This window comes from Psammomys obesus, unplaced genomic scaffold, assembly GCF_907164565.1.
Source record: "Psammomys obesus unplaced genomic scaffold, mPsaObe1.curated_primary_1811, whole genome shotgun sequence".
Classification (NCBI taxonomy): Eukaryota; Metazoa; Chordata; class Mammalia; order Rodentia; family Muridae; genus Psammomys; species Psammomys obesus.
The window spans coordinates 1,680,122-1,700,690 of record NW_026596443.1 but is presented as its reverse complement, the minus strand read 5'-3'; the positions used below and the strand labels follow the sequence as shown (position 1 = coordinate 1,700,690).

At 51.8% G+C, this 20,569-nt stretch overlaps 1 protein-coding gene across 3 annotated transcripts in view; it reads left to right on the top strand.

Annotated features, from left to right (window-relative positions):
- Sox13 (SRY-box transcription factor 13) overlaps positions 1-19,959 on the top strand; it is a 43,605-nt gene extending 23,646 nt beyond the window's left edge. Inside the window, exons 2-14 of one of the 3 annotated variants that reach the window (XM_055598070.1) lie at positions 9,226-9,424; positions 11,575-11,686; positions 11,769-11,855; positions 12,687-12,859; positions 13,122-13,190; positions 13,567-13,678; positions 15,064-15,146; positions 15,333-15,495; positions 15,964-16,073; positions 16,179-16,275; positions 16,635-16,778; positions 17,572-17,788; positions 18,320-19,959. In XM_055598070.1, the coding sequence (XP_055454045.1) occupies positions 9,226-9,424; positions 11,575-11,686; positions 11,769-11,855; positions 12,687-12,859; positions 13,122-13,190; positions 13,567-13,678; positions 15,064-15,146; positions 15,333-15,495; positions 15,964-16,073; positions 16,179-16,275; positions 16,635-16,778; positions 17,572-17,788; positions 18,320-18,596 (1,843 nt within the window). In that variant the 3' untranslated portion in view covers positions 18,597-19,959. Of the gene's footprint in view, positions 1-9,225; positions 9,425-11,574; positions 11,687-11,768; positions 11,856-12,686; positions 12,860-13,121; positions 13,191-13,563; positions 13,679-15,063; positions 15,147-15,332; positions 15,496-15,963; positions 16,074-16,178; positions 16,276-16,634; positions 16,779-17,571; positions 17,797-18,319 lie in introns of all 3 variants that reach the window. The other 2 variants (XM_055598069.1, XM_055598071.1) reach the window with 2 other exon arrangements.
- Positions 19,960-20,569: the final 610 nt, after the last annotated feature.

The window sequence follows — 20,569 nt, the reverse complement described above, 5'->3', positions numbered from 1 at the left end:
TTTTTACTATTGCTGTTTTTCCTTACAGGTCTTTTGTTTCCAATTTTGTGTTTTTATGAGATTTCTAAGTATACAAATTTGTGTTTTTCTCTGTGTCTGTATGTGTTTCTTGTGCTTTTTTTTCTTGGCTCTTTGTTTTCTGCTTGTTTGTTTTGTTTTGTCCTATTCTGCTTTGTTTTAATTTTTTATTTATTTTAGATGACTTTGTTTTCTAATGAGACAGAAAAGGAGAGGGGGTGTGGGTTTCGGTGGGTGGAAAGGCAGGGGAAAATCTAGGAGGAGTTTGGGGAGGGGAAATTGATCAGAATATAGTTTCTGAAAAAGTATTTTCAGTTTTGAAAAAGAAAATTTTATTACAAAAATAGCACAAATCTAAACTCAAACAAGAATCAAGGGCTGGAGGCTCTACAGCTTAGTGGCGGAGCTCTTGAGTATCATGCATAAAACCCTGGATTCCATCCTTAGTGGGGTTGGAGGGAACAGGACGGACAGGAGTCACCTTGAGTGGATCCAAAGGGTGGGAACCTGTGTAGTGAAGGGAGACTCGTATCTCTGCTTGCCTGACCATCTAAGGATGGTGTGTGGGTTCAGGGAGCAAAGTCCTTGTCTGCTTTTTACAGGTCCATCCCCCTCAGCTCTCCAGTGGCTGCATTTTTCATTTCAGTTTCTTGCAGTGTTGGGATTGGAACCTGGCCTGAACACATTCAAGGCCAGTGCCCTTCCAGTGAGCTCCAGAGGTTGGGGGTGGAGACGAGAGTCAAAAACTATCTTGTTCTATTGCTGCTTAGGAGCTGCAGCCCCCACCCAGATTATTAGCACATAAAGAGATCATCACTTTGGAGAGTGCAAAGGTTTTAGGAGTCATAGGCCAGAAGACTGACGACCAAATATGTACCTCACAATCCCAGGGGAGGTCCAGGGAGTCCTTGCTTCTCCTACTCCCTTCATCCTCAACCATGTATGTGGCCATCATCCCTGTAACGGCAGAGCAGGTGTTAGATTCTTTGTATGCAGGAAGAAGCAGTAGGGTTTTGTTGTTTTACAAGGGGATTTCATGTACCCCAGGCTAGCCTGGAATTTATAATCCTTCAGCTCCTCCTCCAACGTGTTGGGATTACAGATGTGTGCCGCATGCCTGATTGAAATTAAGGTTTTGAGAAACAGTCTTGTTTCCAAGTTCCCAAAGCTGCCTTGCCTTCTTTTGACCTCTTTTTTTCTTGGCCCGAAATCAGTCAAGAACTGACCTTGTAAACTGTGAACATCATGGTCAGTTTGTCTTTGTTGGGTTAAAACATAGCTATAGTGGGAGAATGACTGGGTAGCAAGCGGTGGATACAAGACGCACGCAGGCTTGGTGTTGATGACTGTGACTTCAGACATCCCTCCTTTGCTGGATAGGATGGCCCAGCCCCCAGCTTCTCTGGTGTTCTTTTGAGAGACTGCAGAGCACCCAGTAGTGTGGCCAAGTGAGTGCCATACACTATGGCATCTTGCATTTTGTTTCTCCTTTGGCTTATTCCTGGTGAGGTTTTGAATAAGGTTGGCCAATTGCTGCTGCAACATCCTAGAATTTTTCTTCCTGGGAGACAAGGACGGCCCAGTCAAAATCTTGGTTCTATTGGGATGAAGCATGCCTGTAGACACCATCTAGTCCCCAGAGAAGACCTCCCAGGGACACATCATCATGTGAATTCTTGCACAGTGTGAGCTTTCACCTCAGAGCTTCCTCTCTCTCTTGAGTCTCCTTTGGTATTGATACTCAGACACCTCCAAGGCTGGGAGACCATGTAGAGGGCTTGGGCCATCACAGCTACAGTCTCAGGCCACTGCTTTCCACTGTACTCTTGGGGGCTCATGTTTTGGTGCCAGGGAAGAAAGCTCAGTGCTGAGGTGGGTTCTGGCTAAAGGCACTGACTAGTGGGTGGCCACCAACTCCCCCAGGCTGGGACAGGAGCTAAATTCTTCATGAAGCGTCCATCCATCCAGGTAGATAGATACCACTTGGCCAGCCAATGGGATCAGTCAGCTCTGAGGTTGGAGTGCTGGCCCATTCTTAGCCTGCTGAGACTTAGACCAGCCGCAGCTGGATCCCATCTGCCACAGGTCTACAGGCTGTAAGGGGCAAGAGGACTATCAGGGAAGCGGTGTCCTCAGCCTGCAGCCAGCCCAACTCCCAGCTCAGAGTAAACACAGAGATAGGATCGGGTGGAGTCAGGAAGGGTGGCAGGGTGCGGCCTGTGGGAAGAATGGCCGGATGTGGCACGGGGCACCATTCTGGGCACCCACGCCTTGGGACTATTGTTCAGGGCAGCCTGAAGCTCTCAACTCTCTGGGGTTTCAGAGGAAGTGACATTCCCTCTGGAACCAGGGCCTGCCCCACCCTTGTTAGTTACATGGCTCTTTCTTTGGCGATGCCCTCGGCACCAGCCACCCTGACAAGTTGGGGGGAAGGGGCAGCAGAGGAAGTTTGCTGTGCCCAGTGGCCCTCCTCAGAGGGTCTGCCTGGCTATTGAAGCTGTCTTCTCTGTGCCACAGGTCTGAGTCACAGTCATGCTATGATAACTGGAGTCTCCCTCTACATCTAGATATGTGGTGGGGACCGGGAGCCATGGTTACGGAAGGAGGAAGGGCTGAGAGTGAAGACTTTCCCTTGATTCCCCTTCAGCTGAGTCTGTTGTTGAGTGATTAGAAGAGGAAGTGGATGGTGGTTTGTTTGGGCAGAAAGGGGCTGTCAGAGGGTGGAGGAGAGATGGGGAAACATGCTTGTGGGGAGAACAGTGGCTATGGCCAGCACCCCACCCCTGGTCATCCTTGTAGGGGTTTCTCCGTGCCTTTATCCAGACACTGGATTCAAAGTCCCAGGCACCAGTTGAGAAACTTTAGGGAGAAGATGGCTGGAACCCCTTCCTCCTTGGGAATGGCACCCTTTAAAGATGCTTAGTGAGATAAAGCTGAGGAGGAAGGAGTGTGGTGAAGACCTGTGAGGTGGGCTTCGTAGGAGAGAGAGGAGGGTAAAAGAGGAGTGCTGTTTAGTCTCCTGGCTGGGGAAGATTCCTGACCGAAGTGTGCTGTCCCAACGAGAACACAAACTTGATGTCTCTAGGCCTCATTATCTCCATTGAAAGAAAGAAAGAAAGAAAAGTGATGCTGGACAAAGCGGGGGAGGCCAGATAACACAGGAGAACTTGTACTGAGCGGGCGCTGATGGGCTGCCTCTGGGTTCTGGCTCCTGACTAGGACTTGGAGCTGCAAGATACAGTAGAGCTAGTGGAGCCCATAATCATCTCATGTTCACTGATGAATTTGGTTTCTGGGCATCCGGAGAATTTGGGTTTCTGGGCATCCGGAGAGAGGAAAGTCCCCTGAGAAAGCATGGCATGTGCTTTGCAAGGAAAGAGTAAAGGAAGTCAATAGGGTCTCCAGTCCCTGGAAAGGGGCTTTTCAGTCCCTGGAAAGGGGCTTAAGGATGCCCCTACAGGGTTGGAAAATGTTAATCAGTCGGGGGGAGAAAAAGGAATGCGCTGATGGGTATCATTCACACAGGGGAAGTGCAGGGAGCAACATCCTTCTCCTAGTGCTCAAGGCACTGTGCTAGGGTCTGGGGCTACAGTGGTGTAAATGGACGGGATCAGGCAAGAATCAGACTCTAAAGCCCAGCCCTGGTGCTCTACTTATACCCTTTGCCTTTCACCATGGCACTTAGGAGACCTTCCTTCCTTCAGGGTTGTGGCAGTGCAGGAATCGGTAGGTAGTGAGGTGGTTCAGGACATACAGCCCAGGGAGATAACCCCTCCCCTGCCTCTGATAAACCAGCTGCCTGTGAGCACGGTTGTACCCTGACATACACAGATCTGGTAGGGTTCCCTGAGGCTGAGGTAACCAGGCTCATAACTCCAAACCATCCTGATGCCGCTGGGAGCTGTTTCCTTAGTTTATCAGTGGTGTGCTGGGAGTCCCACTTCCTAATAACCCTGAGTATGTGCTCGGTGGGTGTGGGAGAGGTGGAAAAGGGCTCAGCAGTAAGAGATGGCCTGAGGAACACACTGGATCTCACATATATGGTGTTGTGTCTCCCAGTGAATACACATAAAATAAGTAAATAAATAGAAAATGTTGGCTGTGCTGCTCAGTGGTAGAGTGCCCAGGAGCCTGGTGAGGCCCTGGGTACAGCCCTCATTGCAGCCCCAAACAAACAAAATTTTACAAAAAAATCAGGTGACTCAGGCACAGAGGCAGGTGGATCCGAGTCCAGTCTGGCCTACACAGTTAGGCCCTGTCTCAGGGAAAGAAACAAAAACAAAAGCTGTGAAATGAATCTAAAGGATGTTTTGTCTAGAGCTAGGAAAGTGGCTCAGAGATTAGGGGTTGGAGCCACTCCTGCAGAGGACAAGCAACCAGGTGGCTTACAACCACCCACATCCAGCTCCTGGGGGGTCTGAGGCCATGCTCCCACCTGGACTGGCTGGTTACCAGAGAGGACTCAGTAGCCAAAGGTAGCCAATGGGGCTGGTTTCTGGGCAGTTAGGACTGGCATTGGACTCTTCTGTCTCCCCCTTGGGTCTGGGGGGGCGACGGAGAGATGGTCACCATGACCAATGGGGCAGCATTTGGCCTTGGGCGCTCATGTGACCGTGCACTCAGGCTGCGGTGTCGGCAACTACTTGGACTGAGGTAGGAGTTGGAAGCCCTGAGGTTGGACTTAATGAAGAAGAAGCCCTTGGGACCCAAGTCTGGCCAGAGGAGGCGACCTGGTGGCAGCCAGTGGGTGTGGGATGAGGTGGCTGAGAGCCGAGGGATCAGAAGCCCACAGGCCTTCATTGTGCGCCTGTCACACTTCCTCTGGCTTTATTGCTTTTGTCCAACACCCTATTGTCTGGTTTCCTTTTGTCCCAGCTTTCAGCACCGCTGCCTTTTATTTTCCAGCCAGCCTGGTTGTTTTCATTTCTTTTGTCTGAAGTTCCTGAGAGGAAGGTTTTATTTTCAGCGGTTTGATTAATTCACAGCTTGAGCCCGGGTTTGTTTGTTATGTAATTGCTGCCCTCAGCTCCAGGATAATACCCCCGCCCCCACTCCTGCCCCCCTGCGGGGCTTGGCTCCCAGCCCCTCTCCAACCGGATGGGCTGAGCTGCCTGCTTTCTGCAGGTTCTCCAGGCACCCCTAGAACCCCTGGCCAAACGGGACTGGGGTCTCTTTTTCTCTTCATTCAGGTGAGATGGGGACCAATTAGGGTCAATTAGCCTTCTCTTGCCCTGCTCTGTCCTGGGTTCCTGAGGCATCTTGCACTCAGAAAGTGGGTGGGGGAGTCTGCTGTGGTCTGATTTAGGATGCAGTCAAATCAAATACATATGTATATGTCTTCGCCTATTATAATATTCCTGTAGCTATCTTAAAACACCTTATGTATTCTGTTGTATACAAATCTGTAACTGTATCATTCGGTACACAGTACCAGAGCGGTGGGTGTAACTCTGTAGACTACAGTGTACTCTGTACAGGATAGATGTGATATATATAAATGCACTAGTCCCTTTATTTTCAGTCTCACTTAACATGGTGTCAGGTTTCCACTGTGATCTGAAACTATTGGATGGAAAACCTCAGAAGTAAATAATTAATAACCTTTGTTTTGTTTTTTGTTGTTGTTTTGTTTTGTATTTTGAGACAGGGTTTCTCTGTGTAGCCTTGGCTGTCCTGGACTCACTTTTGCAGACTAGACTGGCCTCAAACTCACAGCGGTGTGCCTGCCGCTGCCTCCCAGAGTGCTGGGATTATGCGCCACCATCACCGGCCATAGTGTTCTTTTGTTTTTGTTTAAAATGTGTTTGTTGTGTGTGAGAGGGAGAGGGAGGTACTTGTGGAAATCAGGTGACAATTTTTGGAGTGGTTCTTACCTTCAACATTTTCGTGGGTTCCAGGGATCAAACTCAGAAGTACAGGCTTGCCCTGTTGGGCAGCAAGCGCGTATACCTGCTTGTACTGTTGGCCTTATTTTGGTGTTTTTGAAACAGTCTCATTGGGCCCAGGTTGTCCCTTAACTCGCTGTGTAGCCAAGGATGACCTCGAACTTGTGACTTTTCTGCCTCTACCTCCTGAATTCCGGAACTACAGGTGTGCACCGTCACCACACCCAGTTTGCTGTTGTTGTTGGCTTGGTTTTCATCTATAGCCATGGCTGTCCTGGAACACACTCTGTGGACAAGGCTGGCCTCAAACTCAGAGATCTGCCTGCCTTTGCCTCCCAAGCACTGTAACTAAAGGTGTTTGCCACTCCCCCTCCACTCTTACCCCCACCCCCACCCTCTCCCTCTTTCGTTTTTGCTTTTTTTTTTTTTCTTGTATTGGTACAGCCAGTTTTATATGGTGCTAGGGATGGAATGCAAAGCTTCATATACTCTAGCACCTGAGTTATACTCCATCATGTATGTTTGTAAACAGCACACGTTCTCAGAAAGCATGATGAAATCTTAAACTGTCGAGGCTGTGGATCAGCCTTTGTCCAGTGTATCTCCACAATGTGTGGGTGGCTTAGTGGCATCTCTTTGGTCAGCTGTTGTGACTGGAGCTCAGCGTTTGTGTCCGTTCTATTCCTGGTTTACCCAACACTGTCCCCATCCTGCAAGCCTAGTGATGCTGGAATCCAGGTGCTTGATTGGAAAGTTGAAAGTTGAGGCTGGAGAGAGAGGTGGCTCATTGATTAAGAGCTCTTACTCCTCTTGCAGAGGACCGGGGTTTGGTTCCCAGCACCCACATGGTGGCTCTCAACAACCTGTAACTCCACTTCAGAGGATCTGGTGCCTCCTGTGGCCTCCACGGGCACTGCACATGCCTGTGCACAAACAGTTCACTCGGGCAGGACATGTAAAATAAAACAACAAAATGAAAGGTCTTGAGAGAAGGAAAAATTGTTTGCTAAAGTTGATAAAACCTAGTGCGAAGACAGCGACCCTGGAATGTGCAGAAAAGAAAAGGGTTTTGTGTCATTGTTGTTGCAACTCAAAACTGCAGACACAACAGCTTTGGTGTGGGAGCATGGCTTGGTTAAGCTGGGGAGTAGCGTGGCTACAGGAATCCGCTAGGGGTGTGCCCATGAGGTGGCACTAGTGTGTCGCACCGCCTCGGCTGTTTAAGTCTGTCACTGCATCCGGTGGTTGCCCTACACCTGCCCTATGTGTCTACGTCTATATCTTTTCTACCATTGCAGAGGTTGAAAGACAAATGCCATTTAGCTTTATACCTCATGGCAGGAGGGCACAGGAATACCAGTCAGCTAATAAACTAATCAACTCTATTTTTCAATAATACCCTCCCCAGTGATGACATTAATCCAATTGTGAAGGCAGAAGACTCCTGACCCAGTCACCCCTGATCAGGCCCCACCTCCCAAGGCTTTTGCAAGAGGCCAGACCCTTATGTCCCACCAGAGCACAACTCTGAGTGCTTCCCTGAGGACTGTCAAGGATGGGCAGCCGCTACTCTGGCCTCCTCCCTGACATGACCCTGAAAACTACTCTGCCAAGTCCTGCATATGTTCACCCTCTGATGGTGCTGGGTCCTATGGCAGAAGAGGAGGCAGCTTCACAAGTCTACCAATCATATTGCAAGTTGGGCATGGTGGTACAGGCCTGTGATCCCAGCACTTGAGGTCAAGGCCATCCTCAGCCATATAGTGGGTACTAGCCAGGGCTATCCGAGATCCGAGACCCTGTCTAGGAAAACAAACATGTAAAAACCCAGGGATGGGGGAATGACGAGATTTACTCTGTGGCTAAGAATACTTGGTGCAAAGAACCTGTCCTAAGACTACTTGCGGAGAACCTGGATTCATTTTCTAGCACCTACATGGTGGCTCACAACCAACCATCTGTAACTCTAGTTCCAGGGGATCCAATGCCCTCCAGGCACCTAGCGTAAATACGGTGCACACATATAGTCAAAACACTCATATACATAGCATAAATAATTAAAAAAACATTTTTGGAAGAAAAATACAGCCAAGAGGCTGAAGAGATGGCTTAGCAGTAAGCATGCTTGCTGCCCTGCAGGGAATAAGAGATCGCTTCCAGGCACTCACATCTGGTGGCTCACGACCGCCTTAACTCTTCCATCTTCAGAAGGTCCATTGCCCTCCTATGGCCTCTCTTGGCACCCACATATCCACGAACATGCACATAATGAAAAATTAAGAGAAAATATTTTTAAAATTCTCACAAAATCTCCAGGCCTGGCACTCCAAGTGTCAGTGCCAGTGGGGACTCTAGCTATAAAGCAGAATATATTTTTGAATGCCATTCTTCTATATTTTATAACTTGCAATAGATATGTGATGTACAGATATGTGTCAATATAAAACATTTCACTTTGACTTGTCTCTACAATGAGAAGAATAAGGAGTTGTCTGTAGCTTTGTGGTAGAGCAGATACTTAGCTTGTGTGGGGTCCTAGGTCTGATACTCAAGGACACTAAAAAGAATAAATGGCTTGTCCTGGGGAGTTGGCTTTTGGCTTTCTCTTGGTCAAGATGGGAACTAAGGCAATCCATACCTGGTGTGTGAGAGCTCCTGCCAGTTCTAGCCAAGTTGGTCATTGGACTGGAGGTTCAAATCCAAACTATTTTATTTTATTTATTTTATTTTTTTATTTTTATTTTTATTTTTTGGTGGAGGGGAGGGTTTGTTGGAGACAGGTCTCACTGTCTAACTTTGGCTTTCCTGGAACTCTATGTAGATGAGCCTGGTCGAAATCACAGAGGTTGACCTGCCTCTGCCTCCCGAGTGCTGGGACTAAAGGCCTGAGCAACCACCGCCGGCTTTCAAATTCAGACTCTCAGGTTGTTGACTCTTGATCTTAAGCCTTAGTAACTAGCTGCAGTACATATGTTTACACACATACAATGTTCAGTTCTCCTGGGCTCAGAAACAGCCAGTTAACCCTCTGTGGCATCCTCCGCCGAGCCCTTACTAGACACAGCATCACAAGAAACAGGGAGTGGGCTGAGGGTGTGGAGGCAAAAGGAGCAAATGAATGTCAGAGGTGGGATGCTCCGATGGATTTTAAAGATGAAAAAAAAAATAAAAATAAAAAGGCAGGTTTTAAAGCAGGCTTATGTTTCTGACATATGCATCTTTGAGGGGTGTCAGGAGGTGCTTGGGGAAACAAAGGATGGAGGCGCCTCCTGGGGGCAGGTAGACCTCAGTCACTCAGTGTCCCCTGTCCTTCCTCCCGCAGGATGTCCATGCGGAGCCCCGTCTCTGTGCAGCTGGCCCCAGACAGTATTAGCACCATGGTGAACTGCACGGTCAAGTCTGAAGAGAAGAAGGAACCTTGCCACGAGGGCCCCCATGGCACAGCCGCTGCAGTGGAGCCCCGGCCTGGAGACCCAGCCCTGGCTGCTCAGGATGCCGCCAACTCACAAGCTCCAGCTCAGGTGCCCAGCACTTTCTAGGGACCTCCTCCCAGGGTCAGCATCCCCACTGCCTTTGTGGCTTCACACCTCAGGCCAATCCACCCTGTCCACTAGGCCTGCGTGCTCTTACCTGGTTTGTGTGCAGCAGTGGTCTCTGCAGGGGCAACGTAGGGCCCAGGTCAGCCCCAGGTGGGCCACCGTGGTCAGGCTGGAAACCGGGTCACTGTCAGAGTAGGACGGGGCTGGTTCCTTCTGTCCCTACCCGAGTGACTGTTCCTCAAAGGAGACTAGCTGGGGGATGAGATACATCTGGGAAAGTCAGTCTCTTTAAGCTGGGGTGAAATTGCAGCTCACAGACTATAATTTCCTTAAGACAGGGAGCTAGGTCTGGAGACATGACTTAGTCATGAACATGCTTGCTGCACAAGCATGGGGATGGAAGTTTGGATTCCTAGAACCCTGTCAGAGCCCAGAGCGTGTGGCAGCTGCCTCGAGGCAGAGATTGGGAGTCCCTGGAACAAGAGCTCTGTCAGTGAGAGGCCTGTTTAGTAAATAAAATGACAGATGCCTATCAAGTCTAGGACTCAGTGCACACGTGCACACACGGATGTGTCCCTGCACACACATGTGCCCACAATCACACGGGAACACACACAGAGATGCATTTGCACACACATGTGCCGATACTCACATGGGAACACATGCACGTCACACACACACACACTTAGAGGAGAGGGAACTGAAATAAATGATAGGGATTCTGCAGGTCTTCTGTTTCCATAAAGGAAATTTGATTTGCTGACTTGAAGGAGGAACTCAGTTTAGAAGAGTGGGGATGATCAGGGAACACATCTTGGAGGAGGCTTGGGTTAGATGAGACATGGAATAATGCTGCTCCACCAACGCTGCCTCCTCGTTTTTTGTTTTTGGGGGGTTGTCGTTGTTTGAGACAGGGACTCTATTGTGATCAGGCTGGCTAGGAACTCACAGAGACCCACCTGCCTCTACGTCTTCTTCTAGGATTAAAGGTGTGGGCCACCATGTCTACTTAGTTGAACGCTTTTTTAAAGATTTGTTTTCATTTGTTTGTTTATTTACTTACTAACATTTTTGGATTTATTAATTTTATGTGTATGAGTTTGTGGCCTGAATGTGTATAAGTGTCTATGTGCCTGGTGCCACAGAGGTCAGAAGAAGGTGTCAGACGCTCTGGAACTGGAGTGGTTGTGTGGGTGCCCACACATGTGGGCATGGGAAACGGAACCTGGGTTCTCTGTCAGAGCAACAGATGTTCTCAGTCCACTGAGCTATGGCTTCAGTCCCTGGCATGCGTGTGTGCGTGTGTGTGTCTCTGTCTGTCTAGGGTTACGTGCACATGAGTGTACAGTTGCCCTCAGAGGCCAGAAGGGGGTGTTGGCTCCTCTGGAGCTGGATGTGTAGATGTGAATACTGGGAACTGAACTCTGGTCCCCTGCAAGAACTCTAAACTGCAAAGGCATTGCTCCAGGCACGGGGACGACTTAGGGAGGCCACCGTGGGTAAGCAAGTGGCCTGGCTGGGGGAAGGAGGAACGCATGGGTTCATAATCATGACTAGCCGAGGGTGAGCTCGCAGTTCGAAGGTACACATGCTGGAGAAGGTGTGGTGGCCAGGGACTTGAGACAGCTGGCCATACTGTCTATAGTCTGGCAGGGGGTGGGGATGGTGGGGTGGGGGGAGGGATAAAACAATCCAGGACCCTCCATTCAGGTGGAATCTTCCCTTCTCGGTTAAACCTTTCTGAAAACACATAGACAAACACAGGTACACAGAGGTATGTTTCCATGATAAACCCATCATCAGCCCTTCCTGGCATATTGACCCCTTATTCAGATGCTTTAGGATATGGATCGCAGGGATGACTTTCAGAGAGCTGTCAGGGGCTTGTGTCAGATCCAGCCCACCAAGCCTGGCCTGAAATCTAGATCTCTTATCCCCAAGTCTGTTCATTTCACTGTATCATTTATCAGGTAGTATGAGCAGGGGCTGGGAATGTGAGAATGAACAGCCTTATCGGTTGGGCGCATAGAGTCTCAGGGTTCTTCAGAAAGGACGCCTTTGTGGCACTCGGCCCTCTCTGTACTGAGTGCTCCATTTCATGGGAGGCAGCAGTAATGCAGTGTGTCTTGCAGGACTGTGCCTCACCAGAGAGCACTGGGTCCCCAGACCCCAAGAGACCAGCAGCTTCTGACGCCGCTTCAGGAAGCCAAGAGCGGTTAGACTTCAACCGCAACTTACAAGAAGGTAGGCTAGCTGTCCTGTTAGAGTGAGGTCTGGGCTACTCTCTGGTGGGTCCTGACCGCGCACTCCCTGTGCCTTCTTCCAGTTGTACCAGCCATTGAGAAGCTGCTGTCCAGTGACTGGAAGGAGAGGTTTCTGGGAAGAAGTTCAGTGGAAACCAAGGATGTCAAAGGTTCGGGCCTACATGCAAAGAGCAGGGAGGGCTTTTCAGTGCCTTTCCTGCCTGGCCTAGTCATGCATTCTGGGTAAACAGGGCAGTACCTCGTACACCTGTCCGGTGTCCTAACGCCCACCAGCTTCTGAGGCTTATCACCATGCTTCACCTGGACCTCTCTACCTCTGTAAGCAGCGGTCTGGCCCATCCCCAGGTGAGGGAGGCCTGGCTGGAAGCAGATCCCGTGGGATGGATCTAGGCTCTCATTCGTGACCTTTGGGACTGAGGCTCATCATTCAGCCTTCCAGGCCTCAGGCTAAAATGTAAGCTGACAGTTTCTACTTACTGTTGGCAGTTGAGGCTAGACTTCCAGGACCTTACTGAGAGCTGCTGCTTACCGAAGAGTGATCATTTTCTCGGTGTTGGCTACCACACCCACAGTGGGAGCTTTTAATCAGTGCTTATGCTTCCCCCATTTACTGACTGGGAGCCTGAGCTTCAGCATTTTCCAGAGGCATTCTGAGTATAAACGGTCCCCGGTTCAGCTCTTAGGAATAAACTGACAAGTCAGACAGCCAGGTTGGAATGGTAGGCAGGGACGTGAGTAAACATTGCCAGATACTAGACAAACAACTCTTCACACATTAGTTCGTTCATCCTCAAACTAACCCTGTGAAGTGACTGTCATTGTTCCAATCAATGGATTTAAAAAAATTCACCTAAAGTATAACGAAGCTGGAGACTGGGCAAGCAGGATTCTGGGAAGGAGCAGTTGTCAGATGGGTGGGTTGGGCAGAGAGACAGGTGAACTAACAAAGATTCTCATAGTGGCATTTCACTGTGGAGCAGGGACCCAAGAGAGCCTGGCTGAGAAGGAGCTCCAGCTTCTGGTCATGATCCATCAGCTGTCTGCCCTTCGGGACCAGCTCCTTACAGCCCACTCTGAGCAGAAGAACATGGCTGCCATGCTGTTCGAGAAGCAGCAGCAACAGATGGAACTGGCCCGGCAGCAGCAGGAGCAGGTGCCACCCGGGGCTGGGTTCAGAGTCCTCTGTGGGGAAGGGTGACTACCCACAACAGGAGACCAGGTTCTGAGAATTGGCGCTCTGCTCTGTCCCCTGGCACTCAGCTCTGTCTCCCTGCGCTCTGCTCTGTCTCCCTGTGCTCTGCTTTGCTCCCCTGCTCTCCACTTGCCCTCCTGGGGAAGTCAGGTTAGGCTGGGACAGACACGGGAGGAAGGCCAGGGCCTTTCGTGATTCCCTTGTCGACTCCATGCCTCGACAGATCGCCAAGCAGCAGCAGCAGCTGATTCAGCAACAGCACAAAATCAACCTCCTCCAGCAGCAGATCCAGGTGATGATGGGACACCTCAGGCTGAGGGTGACACTGGCCCTTGGAGCCACTGGGAAAGGGGGCTGTGGAACAACCCGTGCCCCCTCCCTACCATCTACTCCCCACTTGATGAAGAGGCCATACTTTTGCTCCAATTCCCTCTGATTTTAATGCCCTGATTTTAGGGGGTGACCCAGGATGTCTCCCCCACCCCCAGTGAGACTCAAGGACAAGGAGATGGGTTCACAGAGGTGATGTGGGCTCAGGTGGATCCTTCGGAAAATTATCCCTACTCTATGTCCTGTGTGCACCCACCCTACCCCAGGTCCTGGCTGACCCCAGCTTGGCAGCTCTTTGGTCTCCAGGGACTTACAGTGCGTTTCTTTGCCTTCAGCAGGTTAACATGCCTTATGTCATGATCCCAGCCTTTCCCCCAAGTCACCAGCCTTTGCCTGTCACCCCTGACTCCCAGCTGGCTTTGCCCATTCAGCCCATTCCATGCAAACCAGGTGAGTGGGCAGGGAGGGGCCCCACAGAGGCTGCTGTCTTGAGATGAGGGAAGGAGCCCAGAGTTACTCTTCATCTGTTAGCTCGCTGGGCCACAGTTTTGGGTTTGTCCAGTGGAAGAATAAGTCCTTCCTGAACTTGGCTGGGAGGATGGGAAGGACGAGCACACTGCAAAGCACAGAGAGGCTAGGAGAGAGGAGGCTAGAGAAAAGTTGGCGGGGTGAGGGTGGTATGGAGGGGGCTCCCTGAGGAGGTGATCCTTGATGATTGGGTTCTGGGGAAGGGCTGGGGTAGGAGGCTCAGGGGAAAGAGGTTGCAAAGGCGTGGAAGAGTGGCAAGGATGGGGGTCTGTTGAGGATTAAAGCCTGGGGCCCGGAGAGTGGGTATGCTGGAAACGCTTAAGCAGTGAGTGTGTTGTCCCTGGTTGCGGGAGATGGGTTGTGGGAGATGTGGAAGAGAACACATGGGAATATCTTAGTGAGTTCTGGTGACAACGCCAACAGACAGAATTGGGACAGGGCAGACCTGCCGCCTGTAACTGCGCCAACAGGATGGGTAGCAATGAAGACTAGTCTTGATCTACTGTCCCTGTTCCACAAGCCCACGGCATAGAGTACAAGCTCCCAGCCACAGAGCCGGCTGGGTTGAAAGCTGGGTTCATCATCCTCGCCATGTCTTCATGCCTTACTACCCCATCTCCACCCTAGCTGGAACTAAGCACCCTGACACACTTCCTGTGGGCCCTTATCACCGCCTGCCCTGTGGCTAGAGATTTGTATACAGGCTTATCTCTGCTCAACTGTCACACCCCCTTGATCCTAAGCCTAGTGAGACAGGGTAGGCAGGGAGAACTGTATAGGCCAAGGGTAGGTTGTGGAGTCTAGACCTGGGTTCAGATCCTGGTGCTGCCATTTAGTGGCTTTGCGGACAGCCCACTGAACTTACGAGGTCTGTTTCCTTACCTGGGTGATGTGTTGAGAATCCTGACGAACACACCTGTAAAATGAGACTGATGTTTTGAGCACCTCTTACTTGCCACATGCTTTGACATGGAGGGAAAGCACACACAGGTGTTCCTCCCAGCACAGTGGTTTGGGCCCTACACATAGCAGGTACAAGACCCAAGTGTGCCCTCCCTTATATGTACTATGGGAAGCTCTTTAGAGTGGGTTGGAAAGGGCCAGCACGGCCATCAGCCTGCAGGAAAGGTTTAGTTCCTTCAGCCTCGTGGGGAGAGGGCATAGATGGTCCGCTGTGCTGTGTTAGCCTGATGACAGCAGCACCCACTCGGCTCTGTCCACCTGTGTGTGGTGCTGGGACCTGTCACTCAGGTGCCTGCTGGTCTGGGCTCACCTGGACGCGCCCCTTGCTGCTTTTCTTTCCACAGTGGAGTACCCGCTGCAGCTGCTGCACAGCCCCCCTGCCCCTGTGGTGAAGAGGCCCGGGGTGGCCACCCACCACCCCCTGCAGGTACTCCCATGCCCACTGCCGCCTAGGGCCCCTCCCTCTCTGAGCCACTGCCCGCCTTTGCTCAGGTTGTTTCCCTCCTGTTTGCTCTGAGCAGGTGTGCCAGTCTCACTTTCTCCTGTCTGTCCCTCGATGGGGGGAGGGGCTCCTCCTTTGGTGTCTTCTCACTCTGTCTGTCTGGGTCCTCAGGAGCCCCCTCAACCACTGAACCTCACAGCCAAGCCCAAGGTGCCTGAGCTGCCCAGCACCTCCAGCTCCCCCAGCCTGAAGATGAATAGCTGTGGGCCTCGCCCCTCCAGCCATGGGGCTCCCACAAGGGACCTGCAGTCCAGCCCCCCGAGCCTGCCTCTGGGTGAGTTTTTTTGTTTGTTTGTTTTTTAATCTGCTCTCACCTAAGAAGATCTTTGATGCCACCTTGGGCAGTCTCTTCCCTTTCTCAGTTCCAGTCTGGGGTTTTAAACAATTCTAAAGCACTCCATCCCTGAGCTCCACCCCAGCCTCTGCTCTCTTAAAGCCAGGGACGAGGCCTGCTTAGAGGAGGCCTTCTTCCAGGTCCCTTTGTCCTCCAGGATTGGATTAAACAGCACAGGGTCAGGCCACTCCGTGAGCTGCAGATTTGGGAGTGCTGCTTCATTCCCACCGTTTAGCACTGTTCAACAGGAAGTCCCAGAAGGAGGTGTGGGAATGGGCAGGGGGATGTGCCTCCACAAGGAGTTCCTAGGGGTGACATGGCAGGAGGCATAAGATGTATGGGTTGCTCCTGGGATTAAAGCCCTCAAGTCCCCTGTCCCTGCCCTTTACTTTGCTCCCTCTCCATCAGGCTTCCTAGGTGAAGGGGACGCTGTCACCAAAGCCATCCAGGATGCCCGGCAGCTGCTACACAGCCACAGTGGCGGCTTGGAACACTCCCCCAGCACCCCATTCCGAAAGGTACAGTCACTCTTCCTCTTTCCAGAAGTCAGGAACCAGTGAGGGAAGGTAAAGACAAGGCGGTGCAGGAGGTATCAATGTACAAGTTGTCTCTGTTCCCTGCAGGACCTCATTAGCCTGGACTCATCCCCAGCCAAGGAACGGCTGGAGGAGAGCTGTGTGCACCCCCTGGAGGAAGCCATGCTGAACTGTGACATGGATGGTGAGGGCTCTGGCATTGGGCACCACTTAATTCCACTAAGGCTGGGTCTGTCTCTGATCCTCTCCCCCGCCTCCGTTCTTGGGTCCTTCCTAGCATGTGTTTCCATTGTTCCCTGGGGTCTATCCAGAGGGTCTGCCTTCTGGTATCTTGTGACTACTCCAAGGGTCCTCACAGTTCTGGTTCCCTGCTGAGCCTGTTCTCTGGCTATGGTGGGCCTCTTGCTTACTGTTGGCCTTTGCTTTCCTCCTCGTCCTCTACTTCCTGCCTTGCTATTCCTGAGCTGACCTCAGTGTGAGCTTCATCAGTGCCTCCTAGTGGCCGAGCACTTGCCTGCCTGACTCTACCTACCCGTCCTCCAGGCTCCCGCCATTTCTCTGAGTCTCGGAACAGCAGCCACATTAAGAGACCCATGAATGCCTTCATGGTGTGGGCCAAGGATGAGAGGAGGAAAATTCTCCAAGCCTTCCCAGACATGCATAACTCCAGCATCAGCAAGATCCTTGGTAAGGGCCAGGGCCGGGCCCTCTCAGGGGGATGAGTTCAGTGGGACTGGGTCGCAGGAACCACTCTTGCTTTATTGAACCCTGGTAGAATCTCACAGGGTTTAAGATTCTGTAGCAGTTGAGCTGTGCTGAGCAGCTGGATCCCAGGACCTTGTGCCAGTACAGGGCTCTTCTGGTAGTCCCAAGCCTCCCCTTACCACCCCCATATCGCCAGTGCCTCCTAGCCTGTGCTGTGGTGGTATACGGGAGACTGGTGTCTTGGACCTTCAGTACAAAGACTTTGTGTCTCAGACTGAGGAGGAGGTGGGGCAGACAAGCCCAGTAAAGGTGGTATTTTCATGACTGAGCCTCTCTGGTGGCAGCACTGGTTTCTTGCCTGGAACACCAGGGTTCTGTTTCATCTTTGCCATGCTAGTGATACAGCCTAGAGCCTGGCACATTCTAAGCGGGTGCTCTGCCACTGAGCTGCACCTCAGGCTGACGCTGGAGACTTGGTGGCCTGCAGCAGCTTCTCTTTTGGGAATGCCCTTGGGACAGAGACCCCTCAGGGGTGGCCGAGTTATTTGGCCTGAGGGTGGTGCTGACTGCCTGTTGTTGCCAGCCTCATCCCTTCCCCCTTGCCCAACATCCAGGGAGCATCCACACTAGCCCAGGCCCTTACTGAGTGCTTATGCCTGTATCAGCTATTGATCCCCTATTGAGGACCAGGATCCAGTCAGGACTTCTAGGGCCTGGGACCTGGGAGGGGGACTCTGAGAGTCTGGCCCTGAGTTCTCACCTGGGGTTGGATCAGGCTCTCGCTGGAAGTCCATGACCAACCAGGAGAAGCAGCCGTATTACGAGGAGCAGGCGCGTCTGAGTCGGCAGCACCTGGAGAAATACCCCGACTACAAGTACAAGCCAAGGCCTAAGCGTACCTGCGTGGTGGAGGGCAGGCGTCTGCGTGTGGGCGAGTACAAAGCCCTGATGAGGACTCGGCGCCAGGGTGCTCGCCAGAGCTACACCATCCCGTGAGCAGGTCCTCCCTGGGGGCCAGAGGCAGCTTGTGGCTTGCTGTGAGAGGCTGGGTTCGTGTGTGGCTGGCCTTTGCATGAGGCAGGCAACCGGGCCTCTGCGTGCAGGTCTGTGTGTCTTCTGCCTGTGTGTGATTCCTGGTGAGAAGGGCTGTGTGTGATACTGGCAACTGACTGTGGGCCCCTGCTGCCTGACAAATGCAGGGCAAATTCAGATGCACTACAGGTGTTCTTCCTTCCCATAGGCAGGCTCCTTAACCGTGGCAAGCACTGTTAGTGGAATGCTGTAGACAGTGACACAAAAATGAAATCATATTCACATGCCACCTTCTAAAAATACACCCACAGCTCTGCATTTTCCAGCTCTAGCTGACAGTGAATTTGGCCATCAGGAAGCACACACAGGGGCCAGGGTTTGCCGGGACTGGGGTTGGGATATGTGCCTGTGAGGCCTGGAGGACAGCCAGTGGGGGAGGGTGGGGAGGGCTCATGGGTACATCTGTAATTGCATCTTTCTCCGCCTCTCAGCCCGCAGGCTGGCCAGGCACAGGTGAGCTCCTCAGATATCCTGTTCCCTCGGGCAGCAGGCATGCCCCTGCCACAACCACTGGTGGAACACTATGACCCCCAGGGCCTGGACCCCAACATGCCCGTCATCATCAATACCTGCAGCCTCCGGGAGGAAGGGGAGGGCACAGAGGACAGGCACTCAGTGGCTGACGGAGAGATGTACCGGTACAGCGAGGACGAGGACTCGGAGGGTGAAGAGAAGAGTGACGGAGAGTTGGTGGTACTCACGGACTGATTGCCAGCTAGCTGGGCCTGGCCTGTCACCACTTGGGAACAGACTCTGTCCCCCACCAGACGGGCACAGCCAGCCTTCCTGAACTATGTTGGTACTTGGACTTGGGTGCGTCCAGGTGATGGATGACGCTGCACACTTGTAGATACATTCCCAAGGTGGTGGGCAGGGTATCCTCCTCTTCACCACACCTTCTGAGGAACTAATGGCCTAGCTGGGTGGCATCCATGTGGCTGTGATGAGCCAAGCTGGCTGAGGTCTTTGGCCCTTGGGGCTAATGGCCAGGGACCACTGGATATATGCCCTTTTGTAGGGCCACCTCCCCGAGGGGATGTCAGGTACACACCTGTCCCCCTGAGGTCACATGCTTCGTTTCAATTTTGTCTTGGCCAAAACCAGCCATTGTGGGACAGTCAACATGTCTGCCCTACAAAGCTCCCAGGTCACCCCTCTGTCACCTGAATCACTTTGCACTCTGTGCAGAGCTGCTCTTTGTCTTCCAAGTCCACGTGCCTCTGGCTGCTGTGTTAGTGTGTGTGTGCCCACATTTTCATCTCGCCACTCTTAGCAGGAGGTATTTGCCGAGTGTCCGCTTTGAGCCAGGCATGTTGATGAGCTCTGTGATGTGTCTCTTGATGCTTCTCTGGGGGCCTCTTCTGTGTTTCTTTGTCCCCAAATTGCTACCTCTTTGTCAGTCAGGTGTCTCAGGTTCTGTGTGTTTTCTCCCTGCGTGCATTTTTCTCTCTTCCTCCATCTGTTCCTGCCCCCACCCCACAATCACTGTATTCTCTGGGTTTTTGTAGGGCCCAGCCTGCCCCTGGGACTGGCTGTTTCCTGACCCCGTGATCTCTTTCCTCCCTCCTGACTTTGCCCGTCAGCTCCCACAGAGCCATTTTTAGCTCCCAGTACCGTGAGAGTGTGCCTTGGCCACCAAGGAGCTTGGTCCTGATTCCTGAGTCCCAGGCATGGGGGCCAGAGGACTGATGGCTCCTCTTTTTGTCAGTGACAACCCTGCAGAGGAGACCACATGGCATGTTCCATCCTTTCTTCATGAGCTTGGGCTGGGTTCCTTTCTCCCCGACCCTGTCCTGGGGAATGGGCTTCACTTGGTTGTTTCCCAAGAAAATCAAAGACTAATGAACCTAGCTCCAAAGATCTGGAACAGCCCCAGGCCAGGGAGATAACCCCAAAGGCCACATGGCCAGGTTGCCCCCCCCTTTCCCCACCTTGTGACCCTATTTCTCTCCAGACTGTTTCTATGACTGTAAACATAGATAGTGCTTTATTTTGTTACTAAGAAGATAATGATGAATAACTTAACCAGCACATCTGTTTTCTGATGGTATAATAAAGACCGACCATTTCAGAGGCTGGCCTGAACACATGCCTAAATCTGGCACCAGCCAGGCACTGCTGCCCCCTGGTGGCAGCACATGAGTGCATCAGGCAAAGTGCCTGGCAGTAACGACTTTGACAGGGGGGAACCAAGGTCTGTGAGTGACACACTGACCCCGAGGGAGGCACTGCAGCTGCCTGGAGAAACAGCATGCCCGTGCTTCACCTCGTGTCCCACCTGAAAGCAAGAGACTTAAAACTTCTCTGTGACTCTCCCTCTCTTTTGGGAGAGGGAGCCACTTAAATCCAGTGAAAGCTTTGGGCTCCTCCTATAAGCTGGTTCCCACACACTCAGGAAACTCTTGTGGGCTCCCTGCCATACTTAGTAAGGGCTTAGGGTCTCCAGTGACGTTCCTTAAGACTCCATGAGCTTGCACTCTGAATGGGATTTCAAAGGCATAGTTGTGATGGTTTTCATCGCTGGAGACAGGGCTAGATGAAAGAACAAAATTCTTCAAAATTAATGGGTTCTATAGGACAAGTCTTGGTTGTCTTAATACCATCAGCATAAAATGGAGGAAGCAAAACTGAATAGCAACTCTTGAGAAAGAGATGGGCCAGGTTAGCAAAGGCTTCTGTTC